General features: G+C 40.7%; 1 protein-coding gene across 8 annotated transcripts in view; it reads right to left on the bottom strand.

Moving 5' to 3' along the window:
- ZMIZ1 (zinc finger MIZ-type containing 1) overlaps window positions 1-18,378 on the bottom strand; it is a 315,504-nt gene that overhangs the window by 15,021 nt on the left and 282,105 nt on the right. For 5 of the 8 annotated variants that reach the window (XM_057365193.1, XM_057365192.1, XM_057365194.1 and 2 more), the window contains 12 exons: window positions 17,854-18,071; window positions 16,229-16,427; window positions 14,918-15,208; window positions 12,679-12,861; window positions 10,293-10,467; window positions 8,827-9,013; window positions 5,447-5,657; window positions 4,169-4,274; window positions 3,467-3,627; window positions 3,094-3,161; window positions 1,673-1,741; window positions 914-1,161 (listed from right to left, as the gene is read on the bottom strand). In XM_057365193.1, the coding sequence (XP_057221176.1) occupies window positions 914-1,161; window positions 1,673-1,741; window positions 3,094-3,161; window positions 3,467-3,627; window positions 4,169-4,274; window positions 5,447-5,657; window positions 8,827-9,013; window positions 10,293-10,467; window positions 12,679-12,861; window positions 14,918-15,208; window positions 16,229-16,427; window positions 17,854-18,071 (2,116 nt within the window). The remainder of the gene's footprint in view (window positions 1-913; window positions 1,162-1,672; window positions 1,742-3,093; window positions 3,162-3,466; window positions 3,628-4,168; window positions 4,275-5,446; window positions 5,658-8,826; window positions 9,014-10,292; window positions 10,468-12,678; window positions 12,862-14,917; window positions 15,209-16,228; window positions 16,428-17,853; window positions 18,072-18,378) is intronic. The other 3 variants (XM_057365197.1, XM_057365195.1, XM_057365200.1) reach the window with 3 other exon arrangements.

Raw genomic sequence — 18,378 nt, 5'->3', positions numbered from 1 at the left:
AATCATTCATCTGTTTGAAAASCTTAAAAGTTTTATCATCTGTCATCAGTTTTGCAGTCACTGGAGGAAATTAACTGTATTTTGCACGCAATCTATATTTTTCTTCAACGCCTGCAAAAAGCACATGCATCACCTTGTAATCAATTTGGGGATTCTGGTAGTGTGAACAGTTGGTCTTTTCCCAGAGCTGAACTGACTCATATCATGTTACTTGCAAAAGAAACAGTCTCATGTTTTTGGAATTGTCACTATAATTGAGTTATTCACAACATACCAGTAATTTGAAAATCTATCTCYATTGCCTGTATTTAGTTCCCTGCTCCTCAGTCTGGTAGCACATGGGCAGAGGAACTCAATAGTAATTTTCTAATGCAAAGGTGTTTGGAAGCAACTAAAAGCTCTTTAAAAGTCATCCCTTTTCTGGTGGCCCACTGAATGTCATTTACTTGGCCACAAGTTAACCTAGTGGCTCAAGGATTAATAGGTCAGGTTGTCTATTTGTGTAGTACTAGGTGTTTTCACTTGAGAGTGGAACAGAAAGAAAACGCATAGAAAAAAAATGCAGAAATATGTCTATTGTGGCAGGCCATGAATTTAGAAGGTAACATACAATGTTTGTTGATTCAGAGAASGCTGCATGACTATGAATATGACAAGCACCAAATGCTTAAAATATTAAATAAAATGACTGAATACAACGATATATTACTAAAATACACCTTCCGTTGAACAGATGAATCTTAACTGAAAAAACTTAGGCAGAATTTCAGAATTGCAGCCACATCATTTGCTTTCCTCATGCATCACTCTGAGAAGAGGCACTGACACACCTGAATCACAAGGCTGACTGAATCACTGAGTTCCACAGTGAGTAGCTGGGTGCACAAAAAACCAACCTAAGTGTAAAACTAACCTTGGTTACCATATTCAGTGGAGTTGTTGCCTCCTGGAGGAGGGGGTAGGTTTGGGTAAGGTGATGGGCCAGGACCCAAAGCTGCAATCATCTCCATTACATTTGGCATGATCATCTGGCTGGGACTCATGGTCTTAAATCTTTTTGAGGGAATGCCATCTGGGTCATCTTTGATGTGAATATCTGACTTTATAGGGACCGGCCTCCAACTGCAAGTTGGATCAATGGTAACTTCTTCAAACTCGGAGCTGTAAAATAATATGAAAAATTTAGTGTATCAGTTGAATCTTTTAAAATCAATTCTGCTGAACTTTCCATAAGAATCTGCATGGTAACCAATGTTCTGAACTGCTCTGGTACAATACCACAGTAAGATATTTTACTCTTCAAATGTGTGCTGAAAGCAAATTTTAAAAAAGGCAACATTTCTGTGTTTATCCACACAATGAAATCCAAACATATCGATGAGGTTTGCCACCTGTGAATCAGGTGGACTGCTTGTAAATATAAGAAAGCATTTAWTCTTCTATTTTGGCCCTTCCCTCTGCTTCATTGGTGTAGCTGCCATTAAGAGACAACCCAAACAAGATCAATGAAGCAGATGGAAACTGATTCACTCTATCGCCTTCTCCACCAAAGAGCCATGCAATAGACTACTGAATTTCAATTGCCAAGATCTGTTTTGCTGTGACTATCTCAGTATTCATTAACATATCTCCTAGTTACTTAGTCTTGGATATTAGGAATGAGATAACTTACTTCTGTATAGCGTTCAGAATACCCCACATATACTGGTCAACCTCCAAGCCCTCCAAGAGAGCAGTTTTACTAGAAAGGAAAAAAAATAAAAAAACAAACTTCAAGTTAGAATATTGCTAGGGAAAGAATGATTTGGGGAAAGCAGTTTTAGTTCTACATTACCAGGATATTTACATCAAACACATGAGATAAGGATACATCTACGTGTGAGTGCCCGCAAGCTGTTCAAATTCTTTCAGTAATTTTTGTTAGTGAAATACATTCCAAAGTTAAAGTATTTTCAAACACAGCAGATCTCTCCTGTGAACACCAGTTAGCACTATTTTTTTTTAGTTGGATCTTTGTCTTATTTTGAGCTCCAGTGCACTACGGATTCAAAGCAACTATGTATTACAGCTATTTTACTTAAGATCAGCACAGATGGGGACAGAACAAAACAAAAGCAGAAATTATTTAGCTATGTAGGCACTTAGATCTGAATGCAGGTGCTCATGTTAAGAGAAACAGGACAAAAATTTAGCCTGGATGTATGAATGTGTGAATTAAGAAAGCAAGATACCCAATTCTTGTGTTATTTTTAGCCAAATTTAGAAGGACAAAAAGATTTGGGCAGTTTGGAGAAAACACTTGTGTGTTAGGACACAGATCAACCATGGACAGTCATCAAAAGAAGTTCATCTCYAGCCTGCCATCCCCACAGAACAGCCAGAATGGACAATCCCCACTGCTGCTTGTCCCCAATGGGCTGGCAGAGCAGGGATCAGCTGGASACTTGTGGAGACCAAGCACTTAGTTACAGCTACAGCTGCTGGAACTGAACAGCTCTGGCTCCTCARCTGAGGATGGAACACACTCTAACCCTGTGCACAGAGCACAGCAGCTACAGACACTGAACTGGCCTGTAAATGTTCTGCTGGCTTTTCTGCTCAGTTAAACCTAAGGATGGACAGTCTGTAATCAATTCCAAGCATTTCCTCCATTTCTTCTGCAGAATACTAGCTGTCTGGTCGAAACAAAGCTTGAAATCATGCCAAGGTATCCATCCCTCTTTTCCTCTAAGCAACAACTCCAACCTCTGCTCCTTGGAAATTTTTTACTTTTTAAACAATTAGCCTTATTCTCTTTTGTAGATATCTGCCTCACCAATGTAAAYATTCGAGTCTCTTTTGAACCCTACACAACCCATTGATAACCTGTACTGAAACTTGTGAGAAAATATCTTGTTATGTTTTTAAATTTCTAAAAATCCAGGGTGGTAAAACATTGCAAGCATTCTCACTAGATTTTATGCACCATAGTAAATGTGATACAGAAACCTTATTTCCTAGCACTTCCTTCTTTTCCCTTTCATGACCTTAAATACGATCTGAATTTGGTCAAATTGTGTACAATTGCATTTCATGTGGTATGGTTGCACTTACTTGCATACTGGACACCGCCAAGTTCCTCTTTCACAGTTCAGTTGCAAGTAAGATTCCAGATCAAAGCACTAGGTATCAGAAAGAAACAAAAAAAGGAAAAAAAACAAACCAAACAAAACAAAAGGAAACAAAGGAAAAATTCTGTGTTAAATGAACCAGTTCGATAAAAGTAAAACTGACATGAAAAACGCCWATTAGCACTGAAAACTAAAGCGAACAGCTTATTTCTCCCTCTACGTTGAACATATATACAGTTAATTATTTAGGCTAACAGACATAAATGCCAGTTCATTAGGTGTTCTCATATGATAATCAAGCAGGAGGTAACACCACATGGCTGAGGGAACAGAGCCAGGCACTGGCATCTACTCACTTGTACATGCTTGCAATCGTGACCCCTCGCTGGGAGCTGAATCCGCCGGAATGTGATCGGACACTTCAGAGACACTTTAATAGCAGTCTGCTCTACTCCATCTTCCCCATTTAGTGTTGCATTGCCAGAGGAAGCTGCTACACTGCTGAAGTTCCTCTTAACTGTTTGGGAAGAAGGTGTGTACAGATGTGAGATCGCACAAGTGCATTGTAAATTCTAAAGCAGAAATCTGGAAGACCAACAAAACACTTGAACATTTAAGGGACAATGGAATGAAGAATATACCCACACTAGTGTCTTCTATATAATTCCCCTGAACAGACAAACCATCTCACATGCTTATCAGTTATATCCTTAACCAAATTAAGTGTCATACAAGCTCTGAAAGCAGCCCATGATACATGAAGAATAAATCTTTCTTTTAGGTGAGTCAAAAACAAATATGGGGGAAAAGCGAGAGAGATTCTCCTGGAACAGCAGAGTTCTTTTCAGGAACTAAGCTTGTGTCCTTGGAACTTTGTTACCTCCACMTAGCCCTTAACATTTGAGGATACCAAGGATTCATCTACCCACATCATGTTCTAGAAATTCCATTAAGTACAGCTTAAGGTTATCAATAAACAAATCTGGTGTAGAGATAGCTTATCACAGCTGAACATAGGCATTCGGAAAAGTCATCACCCACACAAAATGCAAACTCACTCTTAGTGATACAATGTTCTGCTGGGAGGAGGCGTTTCTTTAGTAGACCTTGAAGTACAGAACGAACTGATGGCCGGTGCACCAACTGCAACACGAACAAGTGTGACTGCAAGAAAACACATTTTGTTAGGAAGAGAACCAAMCATACGTTACACACACCCCTGAATAGAGCTGCACTCTTCCCTTGGACACTTGGTTTCTGTGAGAGCCCGAGGCTTAAACATAAAAGCTGGTTCTGCTCTGCTGAGCACACATGCTCCCTTATGGATATTCTGCACATTGTGCAGTTGCTCCATGCTTAATGTACACAAGAGCTTTAAAAAAGYAATGATTTTCTGCATTTTCTCCTTCCTTAATATTCAGCGTAAGTATGGCTGACATAWTAATCTCTGAAATCAGGTTTTATTTTTAAAATCCTGGACTCTGACACACTCTAGCCTACCTGCCTGCCCTCAGATTATGYTGGAATTTGCAAAAACAATTTGTAACTGATGTGCCTGGAATCAGTTGAATCTTATATAGAGCTCGTTGTGGATTCACAGGATGCTGCCCCCTGCTCTTAGACACCACATAAATGACATTATGCAGGGAAACACCCGTGTGAAGTCGGGTGGATGGCTTCTTGTCAAAGTGCCTCACACTGACCTTGTGAGAGCTAGCAGCTTGCTTTATTGTCAGTGACAGGAGAACAGTCAGAAGCTCAGATTGGATTTGCAGAACAGTTCTGCATTAAAAATACAGTACCCATCCCAGAGATTAACTAATGCATGGAAAAGGAGAAAGGGAAAAGCTGGATGGTCTAGATTGTATCACTGAATATGAGTTTTTTCATCTGAAAAGCTATTTGAAAAACCATCACCAGCACCAGTGATTGTGATGTTGATGTTTTCATGCCAAACCAAAGACTGTTTAATACCCTATGTAAATGAAATTAGTACCATCAACAGTCTTCCTCCTAGCAATCTACATCAATAGACTTCAGCCACCTTGTTACACAGGCACACATGAGAAGGCAGGAGATCAAACTCCCTTTCTCCCCTAGACCATGAACCTCGTCAGAGACATTGGAAGGACACCMTTACATTCTGCAACCATTCAGAAGCAAAAATTTCCATCTTAGCACTCTGACTGTGTCAACATCATTAAATAAGAACCTTACCAGAAAAAGGCACGGAAAAAAACGAGAGTAAGGCACTTTCAGCTAAGGCAACATTTGCAAACTGTTCTAAATAGCAAACTTGGCTTTAGCAGCTGCAGCCACGAGCTCGGTGTACTTACACAACAACAYGCTGTGACTGTAATCTGAATCGTGTTCCTCCCGGGCTGGCAGACGTGCTTYAGGTGCAGAGGTTTATGAGATGTCTTGTTGTCACCACGCTCGATGGTAAGTGGGGTTGCATTAACACTGACCTGCACCGAAGCTGGCCAGTTTGTGTTCATTTGTCTGTCTTCATGGTGATAGCACTTAAACTGCAATTCCAAGTCAGACCTGCACAACAAACAATAAATCTTCCTTTAACTTTGCTTTCATATTGCAAAGAGAGGTGGTTTTTATGCTAGGAACATTTTTATTTATCAATCACACTATTATTCTTGAATTATTGCCTTAAGGATAAAACATACTTCCTTCATAAAAGCCCTTAACAGAAGCAAGTCAAGATGAATTAATGATGTGAGCATGCTCCAAAGCTGTTCATATTTTAACTTATAAAGAACTTTTCAAGAAAACATTTCAAACCTCTTTGCAAACCCAGACCATGGAGAGATCCTGCAGAAAGAAGAATGTTAACATCAGGTAGGTCCTTCCTGTGTTAGGATTAGGAATGAGAAAGCAGAATATGCTGCAGTAGGTTGTGCTGGGAGAGTGGATTCTTCACTACCTCAGAGCACTTAGAGAAGCGTTTGAATGAACACTTATCAGACAAAATACAAGTACAGCTAATCCTGCCTTAGAACAGGTAAATCAAATAAAAAAAAAAACTCCTGTATCTCACCTCACACCACAATCAGCTTCTGTGATTCCAAATTAACATAGCTCTGGATTAAATCTACCAATTTAGACATCCTTTCAGGGCATGAATYCCTCCCACCTCTCCTATAATAACTTCCACTCACTATTTAGCTCCTCAGARATTAGTTCTGYAACACCTCCAAAAAATGAAAAGGCTAAGATTAAGTTAATCACAAATTGAGTAGAGACTATGACTTTAATTTCATAAATGTAYGTTAACCTTGTGTAACGARTGAGTACTTTCWAGAAGAAATTTAAWAGAAGACAGAAAACTGAACTGAAATGTAAGGATTCTGCTGTTCATGACAGCAAAAGACAGCWGAAAGTTTATTGTTCAACCTTTAAAATCTATGTGTCTGAAAAATCTATGTTGCCTGAAAGAAGATATCTTTGTAAAATCCAAGAGGAGCAGCTCATTCAGGAGATTATCACCCTAACTGCCATCTTCCTTACAAAGACTTCAGTCTGACTCAACATCATCTTTTCTGGATTTTAAAACATTAAAATTTAGCACTGGACACAGATGTGGGTTTTTTAAAAAGAAAGTTGTAGAATACAAGTTACCTGACCTTTCAACATAATCCATCTACATGAAGTCTTTTCAGGCTTTTTTTTCAATGTTTTATCAATCACTTTCTGAAAGCTCTCTCTGCAAGTTCCACTCAGTTTCTCATCTCAAGAGAATAGAGCACAGTGATGCAAACATGAGGGGAAGCAAGGCTCGTCCCTCTGACACAAAACCCAAGGAGATGAGGTGAGCAGGCCTGCTGAGTGTCACAGGTGGTGCCAGACCTCAGGAGTGCCTCGTGTTCTCAGCACAGTGTCACCACCATGGGACATTATTACTAACACAGCAGTGTGAAGACTGAACCAGCTTGAAGGAGACATTTTCCCTGCCTTCAACCTTTCTGTTTCTTGTAACCATGAAAAGTTCCCATGGGGAGAAAAATACTTGCATTGCTATTCATTATGTGTGTACACGTGAGAGGTTTTGCTGAATATTTTAACTGGCAGAAAAATATTGAGAATTGGCTMGGTTCCACCATCCTCTATAAAAACCAAAATCCATCCACACATGTGACTAATTCATTKTTCTGGCATCCATCCAGCCCTGAGTTAAATGTGAAATGACTTCATTACAGGACTATCCGTTCTCCCCACTGTTAACAGGCTTTTCAAAACAGCAGACCTGAGCACAGTTTACCTATGAGTCTTCATTAAAATAAGTTTAAATAAAGGCTATGTGTTTGGTGAATGAAGGAAGAAAGAAAGAACAGATATTAAGAAACAGACTCATGCCTCAGTGCAGCACTATAAATCTACTGAATGAGCCAGCACAATCCCCAGTAGTGATTACTTATTAATAAGAACTGACAAATAACTGCCAAAACTCCCTCTGCTGCGAGTACTCCACGATAATGAAATGCAAGTAAGCAATAACTGACCTCAAAGGTAGGTGTTAATTATGGGATGTGGTCTGCCTGCAATCTCCCTCCCTCCCATCCCCTTGGCTCCCTMAGGGCAGGGGGGCACTGTGGCAGCAAGGACTCCTGGATCTTGCACCCAGCCTCAGCTTTAGAGCCAGAGCCCGTCCCCGGGCAGGCAAGTGAGGCATCTCTGCCCACCTCACACTCTCCACACCAGGAAAACACAAGGCTCCAGGGGATTCCAATGAATGGGAACAAGATCCTCAGGGAAAAAAAACCTGAAGTTACACCTGTAAGCAAACTCYATGCACATTCCCAAGCAACTAACCAGCCTTCACAATGCACAGAGAATGGCTCAGACAATGCAATCAGCAGCCAGGATAAACACAGAGATACTTTCTGAGGAAAACCGAACAAGAAGACAAAATTATTCTGTAGTATTTGAAAATATAAAATTTAGAAAAGAATTAAGGCTCTGATTGTCATTTGATCTAAGGCCCTTCCATGAACATRGTGCAATCAAAACATACCCTGGAATCACTTATACAGATCTACATTAAGTACAGGAAAGTATCACCACRGAAAACTACCACTCTGTGCTGGAAATAAGAATTCACTGTAAGCAAAAACAAGAAACCTTCCTATGAGGAAAGTTACGTTCTCACATTTCTGAGCTGCGCTTACTTGTGGAGTCAGGAACAGGGGGACTTTAGGACGCTAGTTTCTGAGSTTTGGAGGATTTAAGCACTTGTCTTTCCAAATTATTTTACCAAGTGTCTAAATCGGGTCCTTTACTCTTGGTGGGTTATTCTTCATTATCAGATACTCTGCACCATTTATTTTAAGTATAAACTCTGAGAGACCTGCAGAACTATTCCAGAGRCCACATTTCAGAGGCCACAAAGCACCTGGGACTTCCGAGTCCCAAATGGAAGTCGGTAGTGGTGTGAGCAGAAAGGATGGAATGGTTGCAGTGGTTTTCAGACACTGCATACTATGTGCTATCAGCCAAGAGATGCAATACATATTGTGAAGAATTTTAGAACGTGTTGTCTCTGGAAAACAATAGGTGAGAGCACCTATTGTGAGTTAAAAGGACATTCTTCAAATCCAGGCTACAATTTTTGAAGTGAAATTCCCAGTAAATCTCAATGAAGTGCCTCTGGCCTKCCATTCCTCCCTAAAGGATGCCAGACTTGTTAGCAGCAGGCTGGTCTTACCTCCACATGAGTGTCTGGTGGACAGTCGGCCGTAGGTGAAAGACGTGGTTACTGACTGCCAGGTTGTGCTCCAGCCGGAAAGGCTCCAGGACAACCCCATCTCTCACAGGGAATGTCAGGCGCAGCTCGTCRTTGTGGTTGGCTGGGATCGAAGAGGGAGAGAAAGCGTGAACTTTCCCTTTAGCATCTGCAGTGCAATAATAATGTGTATATTTATACAGAATAGTAACAAGTTGCACACTGATCTGCTACTGGGTCTAACTTAGCAGGCTCATACACACAAAAAAGGCAATCAAAAGTAACTCTATCATTTATCCGATACAAGTGACAAGGCTCAAACTGAGAGCATGGCACACGAGTCTTCTATTGTCACACACTTCACATTAGGACCTTAGCRTTCCAGACACAAAAAGAAACCAGGCATGACAAGAATCCTTGGTTTTTATTACAGGATAAGTTCTGTGTCCAGGCTCTGTTGGCAGAAGACTRAAAACAAATCTCTTAATTATGTCAAACTGTGATAATGCTTGTTTTCCCTGCTTTGAACAGGGATCAACATTACCCAATTAGTTTCAACAGTTTAATCAGCTGAAACTATGTGATGACCAAAGACACTGGTATTCAATTACTATCTGAGCCCATAAGATGAGGTTTTGACGTAACTTACAGCTGATCTATCAAGTCCAAATGGCTTTAAATCCTGTTCTTGCCCAAATAATACTGCAGCCCATCTTCTCTACCTGATTTTTCAGCTATCTTGTACTTCGAACACAGCTGCAAAGTGCTAATGCAGCAGCAGTTATTTTACAGMAAACGTAAGGTTCTCCCAGCTCCCTAGTAAATGATAGCTCCTATTGTTCATCAGTCACTTCAAAWCCTCAAACATCTCACGCTCGTATCCAGTCAGAGAGTTCTTGTTATTCCTGCCCTGCTCCCAGCCAAGTGTAGCTGTGACGTTGAGTGGCTTTGAAAGGAACATATATCAATTTCTGGCACAGTACTGAATATTCCTAAGAAGCCTGTATGGATCACAATAGAGACACTGCTATAAATATTCACATTTTATCCTACTCCGCAGTGTTGTTCAAAGAATGGCTTTGCCCTTGAACAAAACAGACCAAATGGAAGTTCATCCAAAAAAACAARCCTACAAAGCACATGTAACACAACCCAAAATCAAGTGTTTTATCYTCAGGAAGCCAGAGGAATAATTCTGGAGCAAAATCCTTACAAGTTTAACCTGGAACAACTTTTCTGATATTCTATTTCAGAAAAGCATAGGAATCTTTCTCCTTTCTGCTCGCTTGCTCAGGTGAGCCTAACTCTGTGCATGCYACCTATTGCAGCTTAACAACTCCAGCCTCTCCCAGAGCAGCAATCAGAGGTAGTTTCCAGACTCTGAAATGTGTGTGGCAGAAAACAGAGGAACAATAAATGACTGTGGGGGCACTTTGTTTGCTACTCACTTGGAGGCGGTGGTAAAGCATTGATATTTGGTTTAATGTCAGGTGGGAATGGTGGTTTGACATCCTGGTTAGGTGACAGGTATGGAGGAATATTGCTCCCTGGTGTCATGGGTGGCGTGGGGTTTCCTGGAACAGGTGAATGAGGGTAATTTGCCACAGGTACAGGCCTTGATGGCTAGAAAATAAATAACATCACATTGTTATTGCAGTCTCGAAATAAGAACAATAAGCCTTGTGAACAGCACTGTTWTCAAATACCAAAGACAGCAGACARGAGAGGGAGGCCCCTCTGTTTTKGGGGAAAAGACCACAGGGACCTATGGGGGAGAGGCACACCAGGAGAGCAGGAACTGACACCAGCAGACCAGCCAGCTTAACTCAGGCAATGACCAGACACAAGCAAGGCTGCTGAAAGTTTTACTGGGTTCCTCTGAATGCTCTCTTCCCAAAACCAACCAGCCATTTGCTTCAGTTTTTCCACTGCAACACTGCCCACCCAGCCCTTTGTATCTCTCTGCCTTCCTCTCAAAACACCCGCAGTACACAGAAGCCTACAAAAAAAACCCCAAATTCCAAAGGCACACAATTAGACAGTTTGTGTCCTTTTTACTTCTATCTATACTTTCTTCCATCCTTGTTCAACTCCTCTACTCAGAATTAAAGCTCTGGGGCTCAGGGGATTTTTTTCATTCTGTGCACCTACAATTTGATTCTGTTCCCAGTTTGCTGCTAGATAGACAAACTGATACAAAAGGGATGGTTAMGTATGAATAGTAGCTACATATTAAAATACTTTTGGTTTAGTTTCTTATAATTAAGGGGGTGGTTGCAGTCAACAGAATAAACCAATAACCCTGATGTAAAAGAAGCTGACATTAAAACTGCAACTGCATGGCTCTCTCCTGCAATAGCTCATGTACCATAAGCAGAAACACAGGAGAGTGTCAGAAGACAAAAATCTTTACAGCACCATGACTTCAAATCTGACTCTATCTAAATGCTGCTCTGCTAACCTAARATACTTGAGAGTACAGAAGAAGAAGGGTGTCTTCTCAAATCTTTGGGTTTTATCTTTGGCACACACAGTTACTATCTGCACAATCACTACAAATCAAAGGTTCAGGTTTTGTCTGTGGCAAGCTGGAATTTTCCCCCTTATCAGGATAATCAGACTTTTTAATAAGAACTTTTTTCTAACTGTTTCCATAGCAGTCAATATTTTAATATAATATAAGGGATACATTGGAAAGACAACAAACTCCCTGTCAGACCTATCTGGTAAACCAAAAACTTAAACTTCATCTGAAATAAAAACATATAAAATGTATTTAAAAATCTGTCACTTAAAAACTTGACAGAGCTCTTTTGCAGCTACTACAGCATAAGTGACTCTACTGGAATTATCATATASGGGACCTGCCTGCTCCTGTTCTTTCTGACAGTGAACTACAAAACTGCCAGGATGTAAAGCATTCCTTTGGGTACCACAGTGGACAGTGTGGTTGCCCACAGAATAGATGCTCAACAGAAAAGGGCTTTCTCTTTTCTTTTCAATGGTGTTTTCTGTGTGAACCACACCAAACAATTCCAATTCAACGCCAATATACAACTTAAGATTCTTTCAGAGTACATTCAAATTCAGAGTGTAGTCCAGATACTTCAACAGTTGATGCCTTAAGCAGGTCAGAACACTGACAGTCCTCCCCATTTTTATACTAATCACTTTCATGTGCATTTCAGAGGTGGTAAACCTCAGCAGGCCCTCCGTGCAAACTTAGTTTGGAGAACACAAAGTGCTCAACATGTATCCATTAATAGGTTTTAGGCAACATTTTAACAACTCTAGTTCTTGCCCAAAACAAGCAGCACAGAGGAAAAAGATTGAGAAAAAAAAGGAGGAACAGGTTGGAAAAAGTCAAGGAAACCCTTTTAAAAGGAACACCTTTTAAGTTTGGCTTAATCCAACAGTGACCACTGTAAGTCTGAAACCGGAATGTTGCAATGTGGGACTTGTTTATTACAAATTTCCATAGTTGCATTCTTGCAGGGTACTGTGAATAGGTGATAATAGTACACCTGAATCCCATTAGGTATTGCTTCCTACAAGCTATTTTTAAAGCAAACCAAACATTTTCTTGTAAAAGCCTCTAATGATCTGCAGAAACATTCAATTTTTCTTTATGAACTGTTCTGAAGTTGCAATGCACCTCGGCTAATTGACTTGATTCTGTGATACATTAGTAAAACTGTGAAACATTAGTAAAAACTCAGTGTTTTTTTTTTCTCTTTCCTTTAATCACATAAAAGCAGTATCTATGAAACCATTATTGTAACTTTATTAATAAACAGCCACCAGAAGGCAACAAGACAATGTAGGAATTCTTACCTTGTAATACTGCCCCATGTTGACTGTTGGAGGAGGGTACTGCCCTGTGTTTTGCTGGCTTGGCATCCTCTGTCCAGGGTAGTTGGGAGATGTAAGGGGTCTTGGAGGGTTGGGAGTGGGGTACTGACCAGGCTGGTTTGGAAACTGGCTGTTTGGTCCATACTGCTGGTTTCCATAATTGGGCTGTTTCAGGACAGGGATACAAGAAGACAAAGACACCTTTTATGCAAGCAGCTTTCTTGTACGGATTATTGGTGCACATTCAGCAGCACAGTCAAAACAAACAAAAACCCAACAGGTGAATACTTCTCAAAAGCATGAATATCTTGCAAACTAAAGCGAGCTAAGATGCACTCAGCCTTGCAGYGCTGTTAAAGGGCAGTGTGCTTGAATAAACCAGAATTACAACCAGATGCAATGTTCACAAATATTCTGTGTTTTTGTAAGTGCTACCACACCCAAGCCTGGGGCTCCTTTTCCAGATGTAGGATGGAAGCATGAAAAAAAGAAGTAAAATAAATAAATAAAATTGAAAAACCCCAAACCCAGGATCTGCAAGAGCATAGAGGCTGTGTTGTCCACATCTACCTTTTCAACCTAGCTGCTCTGCTAGCCTCTTGCTAGAGCGTTCAGCAACACTTCAACAACTAAAGAGAAGCTCTTGCTAGCCCTAAGCACTTTGCTAGTGCTGGCTAAGACTCTGCTGTGGTTTTGGAATTGAAGTAATGAAAACTGCAGCTCTAAAAGTAGGAGAGAATGTCAATTTATCAAACTTATTGATAACAAGTTTCCACAAGAGAAGCTTTCAAAAAACAATAGGCAAATATCACCTTCAAAATTCCAGCCCAACAAATGTGCAACGTTTATGGCACTGTTCAGAACTGACTTGTTGGAAACATGAACACGTTCAATTACAATGCAAAACCTGATTGTGAGGCAGCAAAAAGACGTTTAAAAAAATAGGAAATCTGAAGCAAAAATAATTTAAATAAGCCATATTTTGTATTTTCGTAACTGAAGTGTAAATATGTGGCAGCATTTACAAAATGAAGAGCCATCCCAGAGAAGCAACCCCTGCAAAAGTACATTCCTTGTTTTATATCTGATTAGTTTTTTATTCAGAAAAAAGGTAGTTTGCAGAGCAGGAAAGAACTGTAGTTCAGTAAGAGATGGTTTCTATGCATTCTGCATGCCATGGTACTCCCTGCTGTGCATTTTCTATAAACTCTGCTTATATAATATATCTTAGTAATTATATAATTATCATCAGGGCAGTATCATAATAGTCAAAGCTCTACACCTATTTTTGAAGTCTCAGTTGAATACAGAATTTCACCAGGAAATGGTCTCTGAAGTTATTAAGTGATGGATGGATTTGTAAAAACATTCAGGGATACACAGGTGCTGAGAGTTGCTGGATTCTAAAAAGCATCTACTGCCCAATTCATAGCAATTTGAAGAACAAAACATAGGGGTGCTTTTTAATTCCAAAAGCTTGTGTCTGCATCTTCAGTTGTCTAAATTTCTCTAAAAATTTGACCCTAAGTGGGGTCAAGGTCATAATACGAGTCAATGGCATTGTAATTTAGCCTATGAAGCCAATCAGATCTCCTGTAGCAGCAYGGGACCCCTATCACACTCTAAACAAGCTTGTATTATATAAATGCCGACAGAGAGAGACTTGAGTTCAACATTATTCATRTTCATCTTAGTGACTATGAAAATCAACACCAAAAGGTTTGGAAAGCAACTGTTCTCTCAGAAAGTGACTGCTATAACTATTGGTGCTTATACAATGTCTGTCCTGTACTTCTTTAGAAAAATAAAACCACCCAAGAAAACACAGATCTGATATGCACTGGGCTCAAATGAAATATTTCACCCTCTGAGTCTCAGCTCTAAGCTGTCACATTAAAAGACTTCACTCCTGTGATGGAAGTCTGCTTAAGATCTATGAAGTCATCGTGAAAATCTTGGAGTGACATTCTGAGGGCTCARCTGGTTTGGGGCCTTTCTTGGATTTAATGACTGTCATCTTGACTAACATAGCAAGGGGTAACCTGAACACTTTAGAAGCTAAGAAGGAAAACTGCTGCTGCTTTTACTTCAATAGCTGCACCCTTACCAAGGCTGGAACAAAGATGTACCTGTCTTAAAGGGATGCGCAGCACACATTATTAGCATCCTGCAGCTTGCAGTCAAACTAACAGTGTACACAAGATGTGCTTTATTTTATTACCTCTCCTGGGTATGGTCTCTTTATGCCCTGTATGGGCAAAGACTGGGGCCGTGGGCCTGGGTAGGCCTGCTGAGGCATCCTCTGCCCGTGGGTGCTGAAGGGGCTCATTCCAGGAGGCCGAGGCTGGTTCATGCCCATGGGTGGCCCGCTCATGCTGGAAGGTGTCATTCCTGCCCCCATGCTTGCTGGGTTCATGTTGCCTGGCATAGAAGCGGGACCACGAGGACCAGGCTGGTTCATAAACTGGTTGTTGTAAGCCTGAGTTGGACCCATCTGGAAAGAGGAACAAACCTTCAACGGAAGAAGAAAAAAAAAAAAAAAGAATAAAATGCGACATGCATTTATAAAATGGGAAGAGGGAGCTGAACATGCTTTTGGGGAAGAGAAGAAGAGAAGGATTTATGTCGCATTTTCCTTCAATGTTCTCTAACAYGTGATGGGTGGTGATGTTATTTATAATAAAAATCCACTTGCAATTGTAAAAGGCATAAGAGTGGAAGACAAATGTAAGTCTAAGGTGAAAAATTAAATAGTTCCAATTGGCTGGTSTAGTGCTGGAAGGTAACAGGTTAGGATGTTGGCTGTGTAAATAGAGCACAACACTACAGTTTCTAAGAAAATGTGCTTCCCATCACCTGGCATATGGACCTATATACTTCAGAATTCAGAGACATAAAAAAGGCAAAGGAAAGGAAAGGAGGAAAAACTTGAATTGATCAAGCCCTTGTTCATTTTAGGAAAAAAATTATTCAATGAAGTCATGACATGCTAGAAGCTATGGATCACTAGRAATGCATGTCTCACATAACTGCCCTTATAGACAACATTATTAAAAAGCAAATCTCTCTTCTACTGTTGTTTCCTTGTTTGAAGGGAAATAATCCAAACAACCAACTGAAGTTAACAAAAACAATTATCCAAGAGCTACAAAACCTATTGCAAGATTCTAGAATATTACATTCGGTACTCAAATACTGAGGGTGAGCAAATGCARCAACAATGTATCACACCAGATACAGCTGTAACTTTGAGAAGTCTTTAATTTTTTTAAGAGGCAGCCCCTAAACTAAAAAACACAGTTAAGAAAGATTTATCAGGAGAAACTTGTGAGACTGACTCATACCTCCAGACACACATTCCAGCACTTTCTCATAAGCATTTCTAACCATGCTCATGCACCAAAAAAAAAAAAAAAAAAAAAAGAAAAAAAAAATTACTATAGGTACCCTAACAAACACAACCGTGAGAAGACCAATTTCCTGTAATGGTCCAGATCAGGCAGGCATGAAGATGTAAGGGCTACTCTCTTACCGGTCCATACTGGTTCATGTCCTTATTCTGTGTTTCCTGCAGGGCTGCCACAGTGGCTGTAGCTGTAGCTGTTGCTGTAGCAGCTGCAGCTGCAACTGCAGCAGCRGCGGCCGCTGCAGCTGGCTGGGTGAAATCAGCTGGGGGCCTCGTGTGGGGCGGAATCCCCATTCCTGCCGGGGTATTTGGGCCTCCAGGGTAACTAACAGGGGAGAAAAAAAGAGAGAATTAAGATGTGCCTGGTGGATGTTGTTTTGAATGCTGGTGTGATCCTCACCTGGAACTGTTTCAAAATCACTATCAATGACTAATGAAAGCCAGCAGGGCAGGTAATCAGCTGTGTATAGGAGACACAGGTTGCATCTACAGGTTACATCTGTTGCCAAGGTGCAATGATCACAGGCCTGCCACGGGATTGCCAGGCATTCCCAGTAGCTGTTCWGGGGTCAGTGAACTGCTTTGCAGCTCTGGAGCTTCCTGTGAAGTAGAAGTGAACTCCTGCAAGTTAATGCTCCATTTCCCAGCAGCGTAGGGGCAAATGCACAGCAGCAGGAACAGTGAACTTCCTCCACGACAGCACACTCATCTGCCTCAGTGCTGAATTATGGCAAGTGTTCAAGATATCCTAGGAGCATTTCTCCCTGAACCTTAGCAGAAAGGCCAGGAGAGACCTAATGCAACCTGGATTCCACGCAATGGATGCTGCAGTTCCTACCCATCTCTTCTGTTGATCGTAAGGTAAAACTAAGCTAAGCCAAGCCATGCCTCTCCCGCTTCATGATCTCAAATATCTTTATAAATATGGGCCAATATGCTGTGCCCGAGATGTTCATACAAAGCTGAAGAAACTTTTTGGCTTGTTCCAGGTCACTTAGTAGACCAGTATCACAGATGAAGGAAGAGATAAGCTCTCTCTGAGACCCAGGCTCACATGCTTCACACTAGTCTGCCCATGCTAACAGCAGCAGTCTTTTCAGCAATCTTTGCAGYGGGACCATAAACAGTGGTTTCAGTTAAGTGCCCTTACCACCCCTGTTTACACAGTATAGACACAGAAAGTCAAAACATAACTAATCCCAGACTATTCGTTTTGGATTACATTACTAATGCATCATTTATTTCCCCAACATAAATATGCAATATGGCCACATTTTTAAACAAACATCTTCATTCCCAATTCTTTTCAAATTCCTGCGGTGGATTTAGTCCTTGGGTAGAACTATTCCATTGCATAGGAAACTACTTGGCCAATACTCAAGCTTACTCCTCCATATGCACGTAGAAATTACACCATCAATACCTTTCACATCCTGGCCTTATTAAATGTTAATCATTCCTAAGCCTGTGGTCTGTTTAACAATCTCTCTTAATTAAAACTTTATTTTGGGGGTTTATTAGAGCTAATTGATTGACCTAAGCCATTTCCATTTACTGTGATGAATTTCTCTGCAGTTCGGGTAGCTGATTTCCAAAGCTGTAAAAGCAGTATGTGCTTCAGTTAACCAGCATAAAATAACCACTGAGACTTTATATAATTAAAATAAGCCCATGACACTGCTGCCAGGTCACTAAAACAAGCTTCATCAAGTATTTACATCCATTTTCCACCTCACAGAAGTAAATCTTACCTGCCACCAAAGCCTCCACTTCCAGGATAATTGGGTCGCCCATACATGCCCTGCTGTATGTATGGCTGAGTGGAGCCTGCCTTGGCTGAAAATTGTTGCTGCTGTCCAGCAAACTGAGGGGAATTAATTCCAGGGTTGCTGGTTGTCATCCCAGAAGCCATGGGATTTCCTGCTGGGTTCATAGGATTGTTAGCATTTGCCATTGGATTTCCCAGCACCTGCAAGAAGAAACGTGAGAATAAGGAGCTGTACCTTGAAATACTTCAAGCAAATTAAGTTGATTTGCTGCAGTCGTTAAATTAAAACATAACCACCCTCTACTCTGAACTCTAATAAGCACAGACCTCATTGATGTCTAAGTGCACATCCCTGATTTCTCCTTTTGCCCTTTCCAAACAAACAGGAGATTTTCAACTAGATGGGACCCAAACAAATGCACTTACAAAAAAAGTTTATGAGAAAGACCTGCTACAAGTATGCTGTGACCATTCATCTGACTACAAGAAAGGGCATAGCTTTTTTTTT

This window comes from Malurus melanocephalus, unplaced genomic scaffold, assembly GCF_030028575.1.
Source record: "Malurus melanocephalus ecotype Western Australia unplaced genomic scaffold, MMel_1.1 scaffold_49, whole genome shotgun sequence".
NCBI classification, from domain to species: Eukaryota; Metazoa; Chordata; class Aves; order Passeriformes; family Maluridae; genus Malurus; species Malurus melanocephalus.
This window is presented reverse-complemented; position numbering and strand designations above follow the sequence as displayed.